General features: G+C 34.7%; 3 protein-coding genes across 4 annotated transcripts; 2 read left to right on the top strand and 1 right to left on the bottom strand.

Annotated features, from left to right (window-relative positions):
* Window positions 1-991: 991 nt before the first annotated feature.
* On the top strand, window positions 992-1,684 carry LOC110229220 (17.6 kDa class I heat shock protein 3-like). The gene has a single exon (XM_021028892.1). The coding sequence runs from the start codon at window positions 1,063-1,065 to the stop codon at window positions 1,519-1,521; it is 459 nt and encodes a 152-aa protein (XP_020884551.1). The 5' UTR covers window positions 992-1,062; the 3' UTR covers window positions 1,522-1,684.
* An 8,094-nt stretch (window positions 1,685-9,778) lies between these two features.
* Window positions 9,779-12,474, top strand: LOC9314944 (biotin--protein ligase 1, chloroplastic). 2 transcript variants are annotated; one of them, XM_021029421.1, is made up of 10 exons: window positions 9,779-10,053; window positions 10,140-10,410; window positions 10,494-10,555; window positions 10,646-10,794; window positions 10,886-11,006; window positions 11,115-11,270; window positions 11,432-11,477; window positions 11,800-11,866; window positions 12,083-12,159; window positions 12,251-12,474. In XM_021029421.1, exons 1-10 carry the CDS (start codon window positions 9,945-9,947, stop codon window positions 12,288-12,290), a joined length of 1,098 nt encoding a protein of 365 aa, XP_020885080.1. In that variant the 5' UTR covers window positions 9,779-9,944; the 3' UTR covers window positions 12,291-12,474. The 2 variants fall into 2 exon arrangements, with proteins under 2 accessions (XP_020885080.1, XP_020885081.1); XM_021029422.1 differs by having other exon boundaries at window positions 9,941-10,053; window positions 10,484-10,555.
* An 89-nt stretch (window positions 12,475-12,563) lies between these two features.
* LOC9314945 lies at window positions 12,564-13,141 on the bottom strand. Its single transcript, XM_002880654.2, has one exon. It carries the CDS (start codon window positions 13,074-13,076, stop codon window positions 12,732-12,734), a length of 345 nt encoding a protein of 114 aa, XP_002880700.1. The 5' UTR covers window positions 13,077-13,141; the 3' UTR covers window positions 12,564-12,731.
* Between the last annotated feature and the right edge of the window lie 1,888 nt (window positions 13,142-15,029).

The following is a 15,029-nucleotide window of genomic DNA, read 5'->3' on the forward strand; positions in this document are numbered from 1 at the left end:
TTATTATTATTTTCTTAGCATTTATAATATTATTGAATTTTTTAATTTCAACATTTACCATATTTTATTACACTAAACCCTAAATAATTTACCATATTTTCTTACACTAACACCTAAACAACCCCTTATCTCACATGATTTTACCATTCACACACCATTATTCCCGCGCATTTGCGCGGGCAATCACCTAGTTTAAAATTATGTAACATGTTGTTTATTTTTTGGCATGTTCTAATGTTTTTTTTTGGCGACTTGTGACATAATTTCATACTTTACGTTTTTCTCTTATTTATTAGCCTAATGATTTAACTCATCTATAAACCTAATAGTCCCAATGTCTTTTTAGATTAATTAAACTCTGAACTTGTATATGCAAATTTATTGGTAAGTGACTTTTTAAAACTATTAAATGGTTATACTTCGTTTTGAAGTTTTAACATGTTAGTTTCATTTACACTAAAAATTTAATGTAAATTACAATAATTTTTATGATGGATTTATACATTAAATAAGTCTTCAAATATTTTAATTTTTTTTATATTTAACTGAATAAATATTAAGAAAATAATGAAATTTTTTACGATAGATCATATGGCGGTCTCAGATTAAGTTTTCTATAAAAAGAAAATATTTAAACAGTTGACAAAAAAAATTTTAAACTAACTTACCTTGAAAAAAAGATGAAGTTTAATTAGCAATTTTAAGCCTCATCTAAACCACTTTCAATTTCGCCAAAATATTGGGCTACAATAGTAAGGCCCATTAACGAAGCCCATAGACGCAAAAACGGCATGGCGTTTACCCACCTACTTGATGAATTGCACGTTGTCTCAATCCTCAGCACCGAAACTTCGTGAAAGCACCTGAGAATTCTAGTAGTTACGTTTACATACGAACGTTATAAAGAAAAGAAACGAAGATTCTTGATTTTTGAAGATACTTGCAGAAGATTCTTCTTCTCGCTCCCTATAAATACGCGAGGGCACGTATGTGTTTGAATCAACAAAGAACAAAGAGTTCATAGCGAAGCAAAACTCAAAGCAGAGTAAAGGAAGTGAAGAAATGTCTCTAATTCCGAGCATTTTTGGAGGTCGACGAACGAATGTGTTTGATCCATTTTCACTTGACGTATGGGATCCATTCCAAGGATTGGCAAACACACCGGCTAAGGACGACGTGGCAGCGTTCACAAACGCTAAAGTAGATTGGAGGGAGACACCTGAGGCGCACGTGTTCAAGGCAGACTTACCGGGGCTGAAGAAGGAAGAGGTGAAGGTGGAGGTTGAAGATGGCAATATTTTACAGATAAGTGGAGAGAGGAGCAGTGAGAATGAAGAGAAGAATGACAAGTGGCACCGTGTAGAGAGGTCGAGTGGGAAGTTCATGAGGAGGTTTAGGTTGCCGGAGAATGCGAAGATGGAGGAAGCGAAGGCCACTATGGAGGATGGTGTCTTGTCAGTTACGGTGCCGAAAGTGCCAGAGAAGAAGCCTGAGGTCAAGTCCATTGATATCTCTGGTTGAGGAAACTTTAAAGTTTGGAAATTGGAAACAAAATGTGTGATGTGTGAGATAATTAAATGGTGCGATTTTTCTTTTCTTTCCTTTCTTTTTTCCTTGTAATCATGAATCTCGTTGTACCAATACCTTAATAATAAAGTGTTTGAAATATAGATGCTTCCATTGATAGTTAAGACCGAACCATGCAAATCTTTTGAGATAAGTGAAGGTTAATAAGACATGTAAAGAACCCTTTGATCTGAATTTTTTCGATTAGGGTTGTTGTGGATGTGAGCAGCAGAGGAAACGGGTTCTCAATAGTGTTAGTTGGCTCTAAAATTCAAATGATACTTAAGGATTCTTGGTTTATCAAAAAAAAAAAAAGTTAGAGGATTAGGTTAATATTTTGACGGAAGGTTAGCTAGAAATATTACATGAAAATCGTGTTTGAAAAAGCAATGAGGTAAAATAAGTAGAGCCGTTACGACATAACAGAAAAAAAACTAGACTTCAATTTAATGTGTTAAGTGAGTAGAAACCAAAACTAAACTTAACTAAACCAAAGATTTCGTAGAAAGCAAAACTAAACTAAACTAAACTAAACCAAAGATTTCCATGATAGTTAGAGTCTACTTTTGGATTTTCTTTGTATGACAATTTGACTGGTCTTAGTGGTTTGACGTTGCACAATAACTGTGGTTGGGAGACCGAATAACGAACAAATTTTTTAAGTTTTTTGGAGATTGTCATTTCTTGAAAATTACATAAACAAAATGTTTTCTTTTTTCAAAACAGAGCAGAATTTTGAGTATTAATGGGTTAATGGCTGATCTTTTCCGTCATCTTCATGTGGAGGTTGATCCTTCTACTACTATGCTTACAATCAAGTTTAGCATAGGCCCATTGACATATTGGAATTGCCTGTCTATGGGAGAAACTTTTTTTTTTTTTTTTTTGTGCAAATATGGGAGAAACTTAAATATGGTTTTCTTGTGATAGCCTCGAGCACGGATCCAGATAATCTATTATATTAAAACAGCAGCACAAACAAGATTTTAACATATGATTTTTAAAAAAATTCTACATTTGCCATTACTATAGAAGGTGTTGCCAAACAGACTTAATCTTTTTCTATTTTTTTATAACTAGAAATTAATCGGGTTATGTTTGGGGTTGGATATAGCCCGTTCGGATCGCGGTTTACATATTCGGATCGAGAATAACTACGTGTCTTTCTCTGATTGGCTATTTTCTTAGATGACAAACTAAATAAAGAAATATTTTTAAAAAACAAATATAATAGGAAATCAGAATTAAATATACAGCCCTGATTTTATGTATTTACCATAACTACTCGATATTTAATAGAATAAATATTCGAAATTAAAATTCATATCTCATATATTAAGAAACTACCAAACAAACAAATCAAAACAGTCAACAAATCATCGAAATTTTTTATGCATGCTTATGGGCTATGGAGAGCATGATAAGCATGCAGGTGCTGCGAGTGATTTTCGCAATTGAACCCAAATCTTTGGTGGGAGCAATCTTAAGACCCGCTGCTTGGCCAAATTTTAAGTCACAATCTGAGGAGCTGAGACATGCTCTTTCCCTTCTTCCGGATTGGAGAGTGGAGGCTGAAGAAAGAAAATCAAATTGTGGTGCCTTCCTAATCGCTAGCAGCGTCACAAGGGAGGAACGATCACAATTATATATAGCTCAAGGCTACCCTTTTTGGCTACAGAAGCTCTTTGAAGATGATAGATGCATTACCTGGTCTAATGATATTTCTGTAGTTGATTGTCCTCGTTCTTTTTTGTGTGTTTTGTGAACATGTTAAGTTATATATCATATGAATCATTCAGAGGAAAAAAAATAAAAAGAAAGAAAGTGGACTGTGAAAATTGTTTTGGCTATGTACAGATCCTAAACCATTGTCAATTAAGGCTTAACTTAATTATTATGTATATGTGGAGTAATTTTTTTTTAATATTATCTATCTTTGATCTCTTTTTTTTTTGATAAAGTATTTAATTAAATTGTGACAGCAAGAAATTGTACAATTAATTTAATTAAACTTTGACAACAACAAATTAAGGTATCTTTGATTTCACAATTCTTTATTGAAACAAATTTTAAACAACTAATTAAGGTAGGAAATTTATTTCAAATCACAATCTATTAAAGAAAAACACAAAACTTGACCAAAATTTAATATTTTTACCCACAAAAAAGAAAATTTTCCATTTTAGTGAATGATAGCTGCGACCTCGTCGTATCACAACCGTAGTATCAAGAACGAAGCAAAAGTAGAAGAAGGAAGATAAGACTCAGATTTTTGGGCAATTGATATTGCCTCTTTTTGGCTTTTCTATTTCTTAAATAGGGAAACAACAACAACAATACGATGGAGTGATCACCACTCCTACAATTAGGGAAATCATGGAAAGATAGATGAGTGGAACCTAACAAGTAGGAAGAAGTGAAGAACAACTCCACTCCTTATTTGCAGGAAACGTAAACTAAAAATGCAGAGACACGTCTTCGGGATTGTCTTCGGGCCAGTGATACCTAGGCTTGGTTACCCACGTCTTCGGGATTGTATTCAGAAAAGTCTGGATACTTTGAAGCGTGTATTGAGGATCCTTTGGAGACTGCTCCACCACTCCCCAGACCTTCAGATGCCTGATAACATCGTATTTTAGCCCACTTTTACTATGTTTTATTTAGGTTTTCCATGGAGAAAACAGGAGATATTGGAGATTTCAAGGATGTTTTCAAGTATTTATGCTTCAAGGATGAATAATGTGTTTCCAAGCAAAAAGGAGTAAAAGTCGGTCAAATCCCGTTTCAAGACAGTTTCTGTTCCTCAGAAGTATGGCGTCCGTTCGAGGACTTCTAGATTACCAAATCAAGAGATCTATGTGGCTGTGGAAACCTAGGAGAGTCTAGTTTCACCTCGAATTTGAATCGGAGCTTTTCAACGAGCCAATCAGAAGTTATGCCCTGAAGAGTAAAGACATGTCCCGGACAGGCCAGACAGGCTTGCGACAGGTCTGGAGCCTCTTGACGGCCCCGGTCATAAGTGCCCGTGTCCGAGCTGCTCCTCACACTTCACCCCGTTCATCACACGTCGTACCCTGTCCAAGAAACTCGCGCCTCACTTAACCTAATCCGTGGGAAATGATGGTTTTGCCCCTTAACCTAATCGAAGCCTATAAATACCGAGATAAGTTGAAGAAACCCTAGGGCCTCTTCACATCTCTTCACCGCCTCCTAAACCTAGATCTCACAGCCTCCATCGACGAGACTCTCAGCTCTCCTAGCTCCACCTTGTCGAAGCTCTTGCATCCCGAAGAAGTCGTCCTTTGAAGTTTTCTCTCTTTTATTCTTCATTGTTTTCTCTTCTACTCTTTCTTCTACTCTTTCTTTCAAGACTTTTGGGGAGACAAGTATCTTCTGTGACACTAGAGAAGTTTCCTTTGAACCCCCTTTGTTTATTCATATTCGTTTATTATGCTTTTCTACTTCATCTCCATGTCGTTTCTTAGCATCATGAGCGAGTAGTTTTCTTTGTTGGGTTTTATGGGGTGATCAAAGGGGATTCATGGTTCAAATCATATTAGGTTTATAGATCTATAATTTCGTTCATACTTAGATTCTTTTGGGACATCTTTTACTTAATGCATGTGTTTGGATTGATCACCAAACGCTGATCCAAGAGGGTAGGAGCTCTAATCAGGTAAACCTAATCTCGGACATAGTGTTACCAATCCTTCGTGTTGTTGCCTGCGTAAGTTGAGTAACATGACTTAGAGTACTTAGAGAATCCAACCATAATGCATCGAACTATGCGTCGTTACCTGCGTCAGTTGAGTAACGTAGTATAGGGAGATTTGCCAGTTTATTCTATAACCTAGGATAACTCATTCATTCGCCTTTCGTAGTTATGAACTAGAATGAAAACGTAAAAACCCTAGAGATCTAAACCCTAGTTAGCCGAGAACCATGATTCCCGGAGAAACCCCAGAACGCCCAACGCCTTAGTCTCACAGTTTACATCCGAATATTTTCTTGGCTTTCATTAGTTTACTTAGCTTTCATCTATCGCATCCATTCACTTTCATTGCATTAGTTATTAGGAAACCCAAAACCAAAACCCCAAAGTTTAGTTTTGTCCTAGCTAGATCTTTTCATTTGAATTCAATAACCCGTAGCTACACTCTCTGTGGGATCGATCCTTAAATACTACCCTGATTACTGTGCACTTGCAGTTTAACGTATAGTCTTTCAGGTAAAAGTTCTGAAGTGAAATTCTACGCACATCAGTGCCTTTAAATGGAGAGAAAGTATTTGGTCTGTAAAATGCTTCCAAAAGGTAAAGCTCCTTATGTGGAAAATGGCACAGAATGCCCTACCTGTTGGTGAAAATCTTCTGCAGAGACAACTTGTTCCCATGGTGATGTGCCCTCACTATGGAGAATCTGAAACAACTCTCCACCTATTCTTCCAGTGCTCCTTTGCTAAAAAGATTTGGGAAGCGGCTCCTTTTTGCAGAACCATAAATGCTTCAAACATCTTGTCGATCCTGGATGGATTAACTTTGGCCAATAAACTTGTGGGTCTCCCGCCTTCAGGTATTGGGTCAGGTCCGCTTGCTCCTTGGATCTTTTGGGCACTTTGGACTGCTCGAAATAAGCTGATCTTTAACAAAACCCAATCGTTGGCGGCGAATGTGGTGGTTTTAAGCTCTGTGAGAGCACGTGAATGGCAGGAAGCACAAAAACCAACCCAATCAAAACCAAAAGTTGCTAAATCGTCAAAACCGAACCTTCCTTTGTTGAATACTATCAAGATCTTCACTGATGCCTCTTGGAAAGCTGATGGATCTGCAGGATTGGGGTGGATCTTCAAAGATCATAACAATCGGGTTATTGCTGAAGGTTTAGCTGCTCTCCAGCACGTCGGTTCACCGTTAATGGCCGAAGCCCTCGCAACTCTCTCTGCGGTCAGAGTTGCAATGGAATCGGATTCATCTAACTTCTTCTTCGCTTCAAACTCGATCACTCTTGTCAAAGCTCTCAATTTGGATCTCCACGGGATTTTCCACGATATCCTGTCTCTATCTTCCCAATTTGATGTTTGCTCTTTTAATTTCATTCCTCGAGCTCTCAATTGTCAGGCTGATGCTCTGGCCAAAGAGGCTCTGTTATTCTGTATTGAACCCTAATTAGTCTAATTAGGATCGAACCCGCGGCCCACCTCCGAGAATATTGGTTTACATACGTTGATTTTAATAGTGCGTGTTTTAAGTAGAGCGAATCGGATAGTGTACTTATAAATATTCATAATAACGAATTGCAGAGAAAATGTTAAATTGTTTATAATTAAACTGATCATATTAATTATGATTAAAAAAATAGAATTTTATGTTTTAGAATTATTAGATGATTCATAGGGATTAGAGCAGTAAAAATAGGTCAAAAACCGTGGGTCGAGCCCAAATCATCTCACTATGGGGCATATTTGTAAAAATATATTAAATCCGTAAATAAACGGACCACACAGATTGATTCGCAGTGGATCATAGGTTTTAATCGGTTTTCGTCTGCGGGTTGGCGGATCAGCCCGCATGTTAGTATTTATTGATAAAAGTATAATTTATTCAACATTTGGTAATTTAAAAAACTTTTAATAAATGAAATTATAATATTTATAAATATAATGAGATATAAAATTATTTCCTCTAATTTTTTTTATTTATTTATTTTAGTAGTATTTTAAATTTTCGTTACTTTAAAATTATTTAAACAAAATCCACGGATAACTCCGCAAATCAGCATATATTCGCAGGACGGATTTGTGTTTCATATATGCTATCTGCGGGTCGTGTGGACCAACTAACTATATGTCAAAATATATTTTGCCTATCACAAAACGGGCTTAACGGGACGAATCAATTCGCTTTGACAGCTCTAGTGAGAATATTATTTAGTCATACAACAAAATAGAGTTTGGACATAGGAATAATAGAATCTATATCTTATTTCTTAGATGAGAGATTGAAACTTTGAAAGGTGAAATATAACGATTAAAAATTAATTATTATTTTTCATGATTCACAAAATTTAATAAATATTTATCATCTTGTTGAAGAATTCTAAAAATCATATTCAAGAAATCTTTATAATTTTAAAATTAAACTTCTTTGGTAAGCTATAAGTATGAAAATACCATAATTTCGTTTAATTTAATTAAATTAAAATTAGTTACATGGATTTCATATCTATTTAATTTACACGACCAAAATAAAAATATCTATTTAATTTATAAAATAGATGGGTTAGTTGTGATAAATTTTCTAGAAATCTTTTGAAGCAAGTAAGATATCTTTCAATTAATGCTAATTGGCTAAAATAAGCAAAATTAATGACAAAAACGTTGATTGTTATGGAATTAGTTCCAAAAATATATGAACAAATATATTATACGTAATTAATATATAGTATTGTTCGGAATATGCTTTTATAATTAGTTACCATAAATACAATCATATTTTATTTGATTTCAATAAATATTTTATTTTAGTTAGATTTTTCATTATAAAATATTAATTAGAAATTATATTCCAAAAAAATTCAAATATCCGATTTCAGAATTTTGGGTTAATTTTCTGATTTTGACCCGATCCATTTGCATTTGTACTTCTCTTTTAATAGTATATAGATTAATGCATTAGCAATTGATCCAAAAAAAAAAAAAAGATTACTTTTACGTGTTTCTATCCTATCTTTATTTTGAAGACAGAAAAGAAAAGAGAATAATGATTGTTTTACAAAACATTGAAACAAAATAAAAAAAATTAACTAATCAAATGATAGTGGACTAGTGGTTCCCATTTGTAGAGAAATTATTTTGTAGGTCTAGTCCATAGATTAAATCTCCTCAAACGTATAATTTATTTAACCACTCCCATTTGGTGAGTCGAATTAATGTTAAGCTTTACACTGATTATAAAATTCAGTGAATGGATTACTCGTCTGCTATATTCATCCGAAAGAATTAGTTTAGTGGTAAAAACTTGGATCATCGCCAACTTATTCAAAAAATAAATAATATCAATTATAAATAAATTAAAAAATTAATTAAAATTTATAAGCTATTTTTACTTAACTTAAAGTCTCTATTACCGACCGATTGGGCTTAACAGTAGGTTCTTAGTAAAAATCAAAACCCCTAATTAAATTGAATTTTTGGCCATTGCATTTAATAGAGAGGATTGATATGGCTAATCTTCTAATCTTGTTTGCTTTTCTCAGAAGGTGGATTCTTGTCTTATATAGCATTGACCAAAAAAAACATTGTACAAGAATTTGGGAGAGCTTGGATGCACAGAGTCTTTCTCTAACGGTACCTTCACACGGTAATGTGAAGATCGCTAATTACTCCATTTGGAATGAGCAAGTTTAAAGTTTTTGAGTTTCTTGTTTACTTGGAACAATTGTTTTTGTGTTGAAGTAGAATGAATATGGATTTGGTCAATCCTTTTGTTCTCTGTAAATCAATTGAAAAGATGGGTGATGGAAGTAGATTTTCAATCGTTGGCAAGAGAGGTGCTACTTCTTTGTAGGTTTCTTGTCCATTTTGTTTTTGCGCTTTATGTTTATTAGACCCTATATTTCTCTTCATGTATGCAATCAAACAATACGGTAAACCTTTAACCATAGGTCTAACATCGTGTTCATTTATCACCATGCTCGTCAATCTAAAGATATGAGTTCTGCCACACTAGAAAAGGGACTTTCGAAGTTGATGCATTGAAGAGTAGATTTGCTGGCTTGATGACTCAGGCATGTCTATAAGCTTGTGAAATTCAGTTTGATTGGCAATTGATTTTTTTTTTTTTTTTTTTTTAAAAACCTCAACTTAAAATTCTATCATTGCACACACAAAAAATTTAAAACCATTACACAACCTCTCAACTATAAATTTTTCAAAATTAATATTAAAACAATTCATAAGAACAAAACTAAGAGACCACCAATAATGTCAGAACTTTATTGGGTTCAATTACACTCAGTCTTTTTTTTCTAAATTTGACTAGTATGAGCTAATGTAAATTAATGTGGCCATATTTAGATTAAAGCAAAAAAATTATAAGCCTTTAGCCCTTAAGTCTTTCTTTCTCCTCATTTTTCTTTTTAGAGACTTTTATTCAAAATCTCAGTATAAATGGGCCTGTATTGGGCTACACTAAATCTTAAGAAATCAGGCCCAGACTTGGCCACAGCCTCTTCTCCATCTGATTCTGAGCATATTGCTGCTCAGATTAACAGGTTAGCTGATTTTAAGACAAGATCTTTGTTTTCTGAATTAAAAATTGCAACTTGAAGTTTGTACCAATAGCAAGATGATTGATTTGGTTACCTCATAGTTTTGTTTTAATGGAAGCAGTTCGTTTAACAACTTTATCTAATTTTCATCTACTGAATATTTTAGTCCTGCGTTCTCTCAAGCCTCTGCGTCGTCTATCTTTCTCTGTCTCTGCCTCAGGTTCGATGTCTTTTATTGCTCATTCATGTTTGAAACTGATTCAATTGATAATCTTTTGGCAATTTTTTTTGTTTTGTTTGATTTAGCAATGGAGAGTGATGCTTCTTGTAACTTGGTTTTGTATGGGAAGTCCTCTGTGGAAACTGAGATAGCAAAGTGTTTGAAGAACAAGAACTCACTTACACTCCCGGATAATACCAAAGTTTCACTCTTTTTAGAATCTGAGGCTAAGAATTTGGTTAAAGATGATGGTTCTTTCAATCTTTCACTCTTTATGAACTCGATTATAACTCATCGGTTTGGGCGGTTTCTCATTTGGTCTCCGCGCTTGTCTTCCACTCACGATGTTGTTTCTCAGTAAGCAATCCATCTCTTTGGTTTCCTCTTTTAAGGTTGGTAACGTTTTGTGTGTTAAAGATCTGTTTTTTAGTTTCTTTCAGAAATTTCTCTGAGCTTCCAGTTGGTTCAGTTTGTGTCACAGATATCCAGTTTAAAGGTCGAGGTAAGAGTTCTTTTGGATTTGATAGTATAGTAAGCAAGTAGAATTTAGATTTGAGAGTTGAAACTGTGTGTGTAATTGATGAATATGCAGGTAGAACAAAGAATGTATGGGAATCACCAAAGGGTTGTCTTATGTATTCTTTTACTCTAGAAATGGAAGATGGTCGAGTCGTGCCTTTGATACAGTATGTGGTGTCTCTTGCTGTAACTGAGGCAGTGAAAGATGTTTGTGACAAGAAGGTATGTTCTTGAAAAGAACCTTTTGTTGTGTTGTGTTGTTGATCCATTGCATCAGAAATTAGCTAATTTATTTGATGTTCATCAATTTCAGGGTTTGCCATACATTGATGTTAAAATTAAGTGGCCAAATGATCTCTACTTGAATGGTCTTAAGGTTGGAGGCATTTTGTGTACCTCTACGTATAGATCAAAGAAGTTCCATGTCAGTGTTGGTAATAAGCATTACTCTTTACAAGTTTATGACTGCTCGTAGTCTTGTTGCTTTGACTTGTTCTACCTTTTGTTTTAGGAGAAAATGACAAAACTGAACCTTCTTGCAGGTGTGGGGTTGAATGTGGACAACGAGCAACCGACGACGTGCTTAAATGCAGTACTAAAAGGCATGTCTCCTGAATCAACCCTTCTTAAAAGAGAGGAAATCCTTGGTGCCTTCTTTCATAAATTTGAAAAATTCTTTGATCTATTCATGGACCAAGGTAATGTAAACCTCTGCTCCCGGAGACTGTTTTGTTTGTTACTTTTGAAGTATCTTGTTGATTTAATTATTTAGATGAGATGAGAGTAAGAGAAATGGTAATCTTATTATCTAGTTTTGATCCCATATAATCAGTCTCTCTCATCCCATTGCACTTTACAGGTTTTAAATCTCTGGAGGAGCTTTACTACAGAACATGGTTACACAGGTGAAGGTTATGTCTTTGATTGCATTTTATATCATTGAAAAGGTTTCTGTTATTTAAATTTGAACTGGTTTTATTTTTATGCCTATCCCATTGTAATTATAACATGTTGACTTGGCGAAAATGATCTTATATTTATTTAATGTTTACAATGGTATTTTCTTGCTATAAACTAACATCTATTAAGTTAAGAAGAAGACTCTGTTTCTTGCGAATTACTAATGTAGCTTTTTTTTTATTGACTCGTGGCTGTATCAAAATTTCTTAATACATTTATATTGAGGTTTAAGGATACAAACTTTACCATTTAATTACAAATTTGCAGTGAGCAAAGAGTGACTGTTGAAGAAAAAGTAGAGGACCAAGTTGTTCAAAATGTTGTGACTATCCAGGTAGGATTCTTTTTTTTATTTTCCTTGGTTATATACAAGGTGCATCATCCTGATGCAAATGCACCATATACTGTCCTATTTGGTATTTGCATTCTGATGCAAAACCAATTCATTGAAAAAATCTAGATATTGAATAAATCTATGCTACAATTGCGGGATCCGGTGATTGTAATATGGTGCTTTGATCTTCTTTTGCTTCTCCTTTAAAATTTGCAGGGTTTGGCATCTTCAGGATATTTACTGGCTATTGGAGATGACAATCAAATGTATGAGCTTCACCCTGATGGCAACAGGTAATTCTTTTTTTTTTTTTTATGAGTTAAATCGATTTAACATTACATTACATTGTTAATTCTAATACAAAGTGTTATTTTTCAATTACAGTTTTGACTTTTTCAAAGGTCTGGTTCGAAGAAAAATATGATCCAAAGATTTTCTTGCTGGTGGAAGTAGATGCTGTGTGTTTAGTACCATGGCCACAACTAATATCAGTTTCGATCTTCTAAAATAAACGAGATTGTTTTTTTTTTTTTTTCATGTAGTGTGGATATTGCCCAAATAATCTCTTTACTCTCTCTATTAATAAAGTTGCAGTATTTTTTCTTTTACTACTGGTGTTTATGTTTCTGATAGGCATTTTTGAATGTATCATCAAACATGAAATACATATTGGACCAGTAATAATTTTTGACCTTTTGATTCTGGTCATTTTTACCCGATCATTAGTTATTGAAATTGTGAAACACGAGAGGTTTAGGCACTAAGAAGTACAATGAGATTGAGAGATGCAACATCTTGACATAGCATCAGTACTTTGTTGCATAATCACTCTAAAAGCAACAAATACTATAGTCAAAAAGAGAGTTTATTTACAATAACGATCAGCTTTCTTCTTGACGCGATCGTCAAGAGCATCTTCCATGGATTCGAAATTCGATTTCGGAATGTAACCGAATTTCTTCGCCTCCACAGGAAATAGGTCATCGTACTTCTTCTTCTTCGCCGCATCAATTGAGTAAATATCATCATCTACAACGGCAGCGGCGGAAGAGGCTGAGCCGTCGGGAGCCATCTTCACTTCTCCGTCGAGCTTTTCTTTCTTCTTCTTCAGCTTCTTCTTATTCTTCTTTTCGATCGATTTCCTTGTGGCTAGATCTCCTCCTTTGAACGCCAATCTTCCACCATTCACTCTCTCGTAAGGATCTGACATTGCTTTGCTTTACTTTGATTAGGGTTTTCCAAATCTCTCGCTTTTGGGAATTTTTCTCTACTTGTAATAACAAAACGACAAAAAGGAGACATGGGCCATCGTTCTCTTATTGGGCCGAAAAGGATTTACCTCTTACTACCTTTTTTTTTTTTTCCGAAATGAATAAGGTATGACTATGGTGCTTTTGTTTTTATAACTTAGAATTATTTGAAACTAATAGATAAAACAATGAATAATTAGGTATAACTATGCTGCTTTTCCAACTTAGAAATTTTTGAAACTAAAAGGTGCAACTTTGTATAATTTGGTTCAACTTGATCTTGATTGCATGATTCTAATGGGGAAACCGAAGCTCTACAACTTCTTAACATGTACTTCAGTCTGAGTGAGTATATAAAGCCATTCAAGATTTTAGCAAAGTGCTATATTCATAAGGAAGTGGGATTATTGGAGACTCATCTTAAAGGCAAGGAGTTGAAATGGTTCAGGGAACACCCACAGTTCCGCCACTTCTTCCACATGCATAGGGACACAAAGAATTTGCCCTCATGTCAGGATTATATTGTCATCAATTTTCGAATTCCTATGAAACCAAGCGCATTACCGAGTTTGTTGGCAATATATTTGGACCCAGAGAAACAATAAAATATCAAAATGTAGAGGAAAAAGTTACTATCAATGAAGAAACCTTTTGATGATCGTTTGAGAATAGCTGTGCTCTACTTCTTAAGCAGCATCATCGTTGGAAAGGCTAAGACAGAAGATAAGGCACCAAATGTGGAGAAGTTTTTCCTTAGGACCGTGGCTGATCTAGAGTTGTGCAAAACATTCCCGTGGGGGAGATATGCATTTGATGAACATCTGAAAGACATCTTCTATTTGTTGGACAAATGTGAAGGAGTTGTTGGTTCACAAAAAGTGTTTCTTAGTTTCGTTATGTCTCTAGAGGTATGTATTATTTTAGGGCTGGAAAAAATAACGAACTGAAATTTCCGAACCGAACCGAGATTTTCGGTTTTCGGTTCGGTTTCGGTTAAGAGAAGATAACCGATCGGATGGAATTATATTACGCAATCGGTTCGGTTCGGTTCGGTTCATCCTAACCGACGGTTACCCGAATTTAACCGAACTACCCATATTACACAAAATTAACCGAACTACCCGACCCGATTTAACCAAAATTAACCGAACTAACCGACCCAATTTAACCAAAATTAACCGTGTTACCCTTATTTATCCGAATTAACCACGATAATTGACCCGATTTAACTGAATTAACCAAACTTAACCAAATATCTAAAATATTCAGTTAATTTCGGTAACAAAAAAATACCCAAAAAACCCGATACCCGAACCGAACCGAACCGAACCGTTTATTAATTCGGTTATTTTCGGTACCATTACTCAAATTCCAAACTACCCGAATAACCGAATTATCCGACCCGACCCGAAGTCGCAGGCCTATATTATTTCATTATTCATCTCTTAATTTTTTATGAAAGTTAACTAGGTACAACTAAGTATATATTAGTAGTTATACAACTTAGTTTTGAATGATCTTGGATTTTTTGCATTCAATTCTAGTTCTCAAGAACAATTTTTGCGTTGATGTTCAATCCGCAGATCCTAAGTGTCCTCGGATGTGCAAGATGAAGATTAAACCAAGTCCTATTAAAGGTTTTCCTATGTCATGTGTGTATGACAAACTCGGTACAACTAAGGTTAGTGAAAATCTGAAATACAAATTAGATAACATGTTTATTATTTCTGTATCATGGAGGTTGTATTAATTGGATTTCTTTATGATGCACGAGAGATTCAGAGTATCTTGATTCCATCTCCTGATAAGAAACTACTTTTGGAAAGAAGTATGGATGTTGAGCGTGGATGGAATGATGTTGATGATGTAATTGCTTATGTTGGAACAAGCGTCTAGTTGATGAGGAAAAGAGT

The sequence above is a fragment of the Arabidopsis lyrata genome (assembly GCF_000004255.2).
Source record: "Arabidopsis lyrata subsp. lyrata unplaced genomic scaffold ARALYscaffold_4, whole genome shotgun sequence".
In the NCBI taxonomy this organism is placed as follows: Eukaryota; Viridiplantae; Streptophyta; class Magnoliopsida; order Brassicales; family Brassicaceae; genus Arabidopsis; species Arabidopsis lyrata.

Coding starts and splice junctions, on each gene's coding strand:
- LOC9314944 (XM_021029421.1), top strand. CDS start 9,945: ATGGAAGCAGTTCGTTTAACAACTTTATCTAATTTTCATCTACTGAAT. Junction 10,411..10,493: donor ACTCACGATGTTGTTTCTCA/GTAAGCAATCCA, acceptor AGTTTCTTTCAG/AAATTTCTCTGAGCTTCCAG. Junction 10,556..10,645: donor TATCCAGTTTAAAGGTCGAG/GTAAGAGTTCTT, acceptor ATGAATATGCAG/GTAGAACAAAGAATGTATGG.
- LOC9314945 (XM_002880654.2), bottom strand. CDS start 13,076: ATGTCAGATCCTTACGAGAGAGTGAATGGTGGAAGATTGGCGTTCAAA.
- LOC110229220 (XM_021028892.1), top strand. CDS start 1,063: ATGTCTCTAATTCCGAGCATTTTTGGAGGTCGACGAACGAATGTGTTT.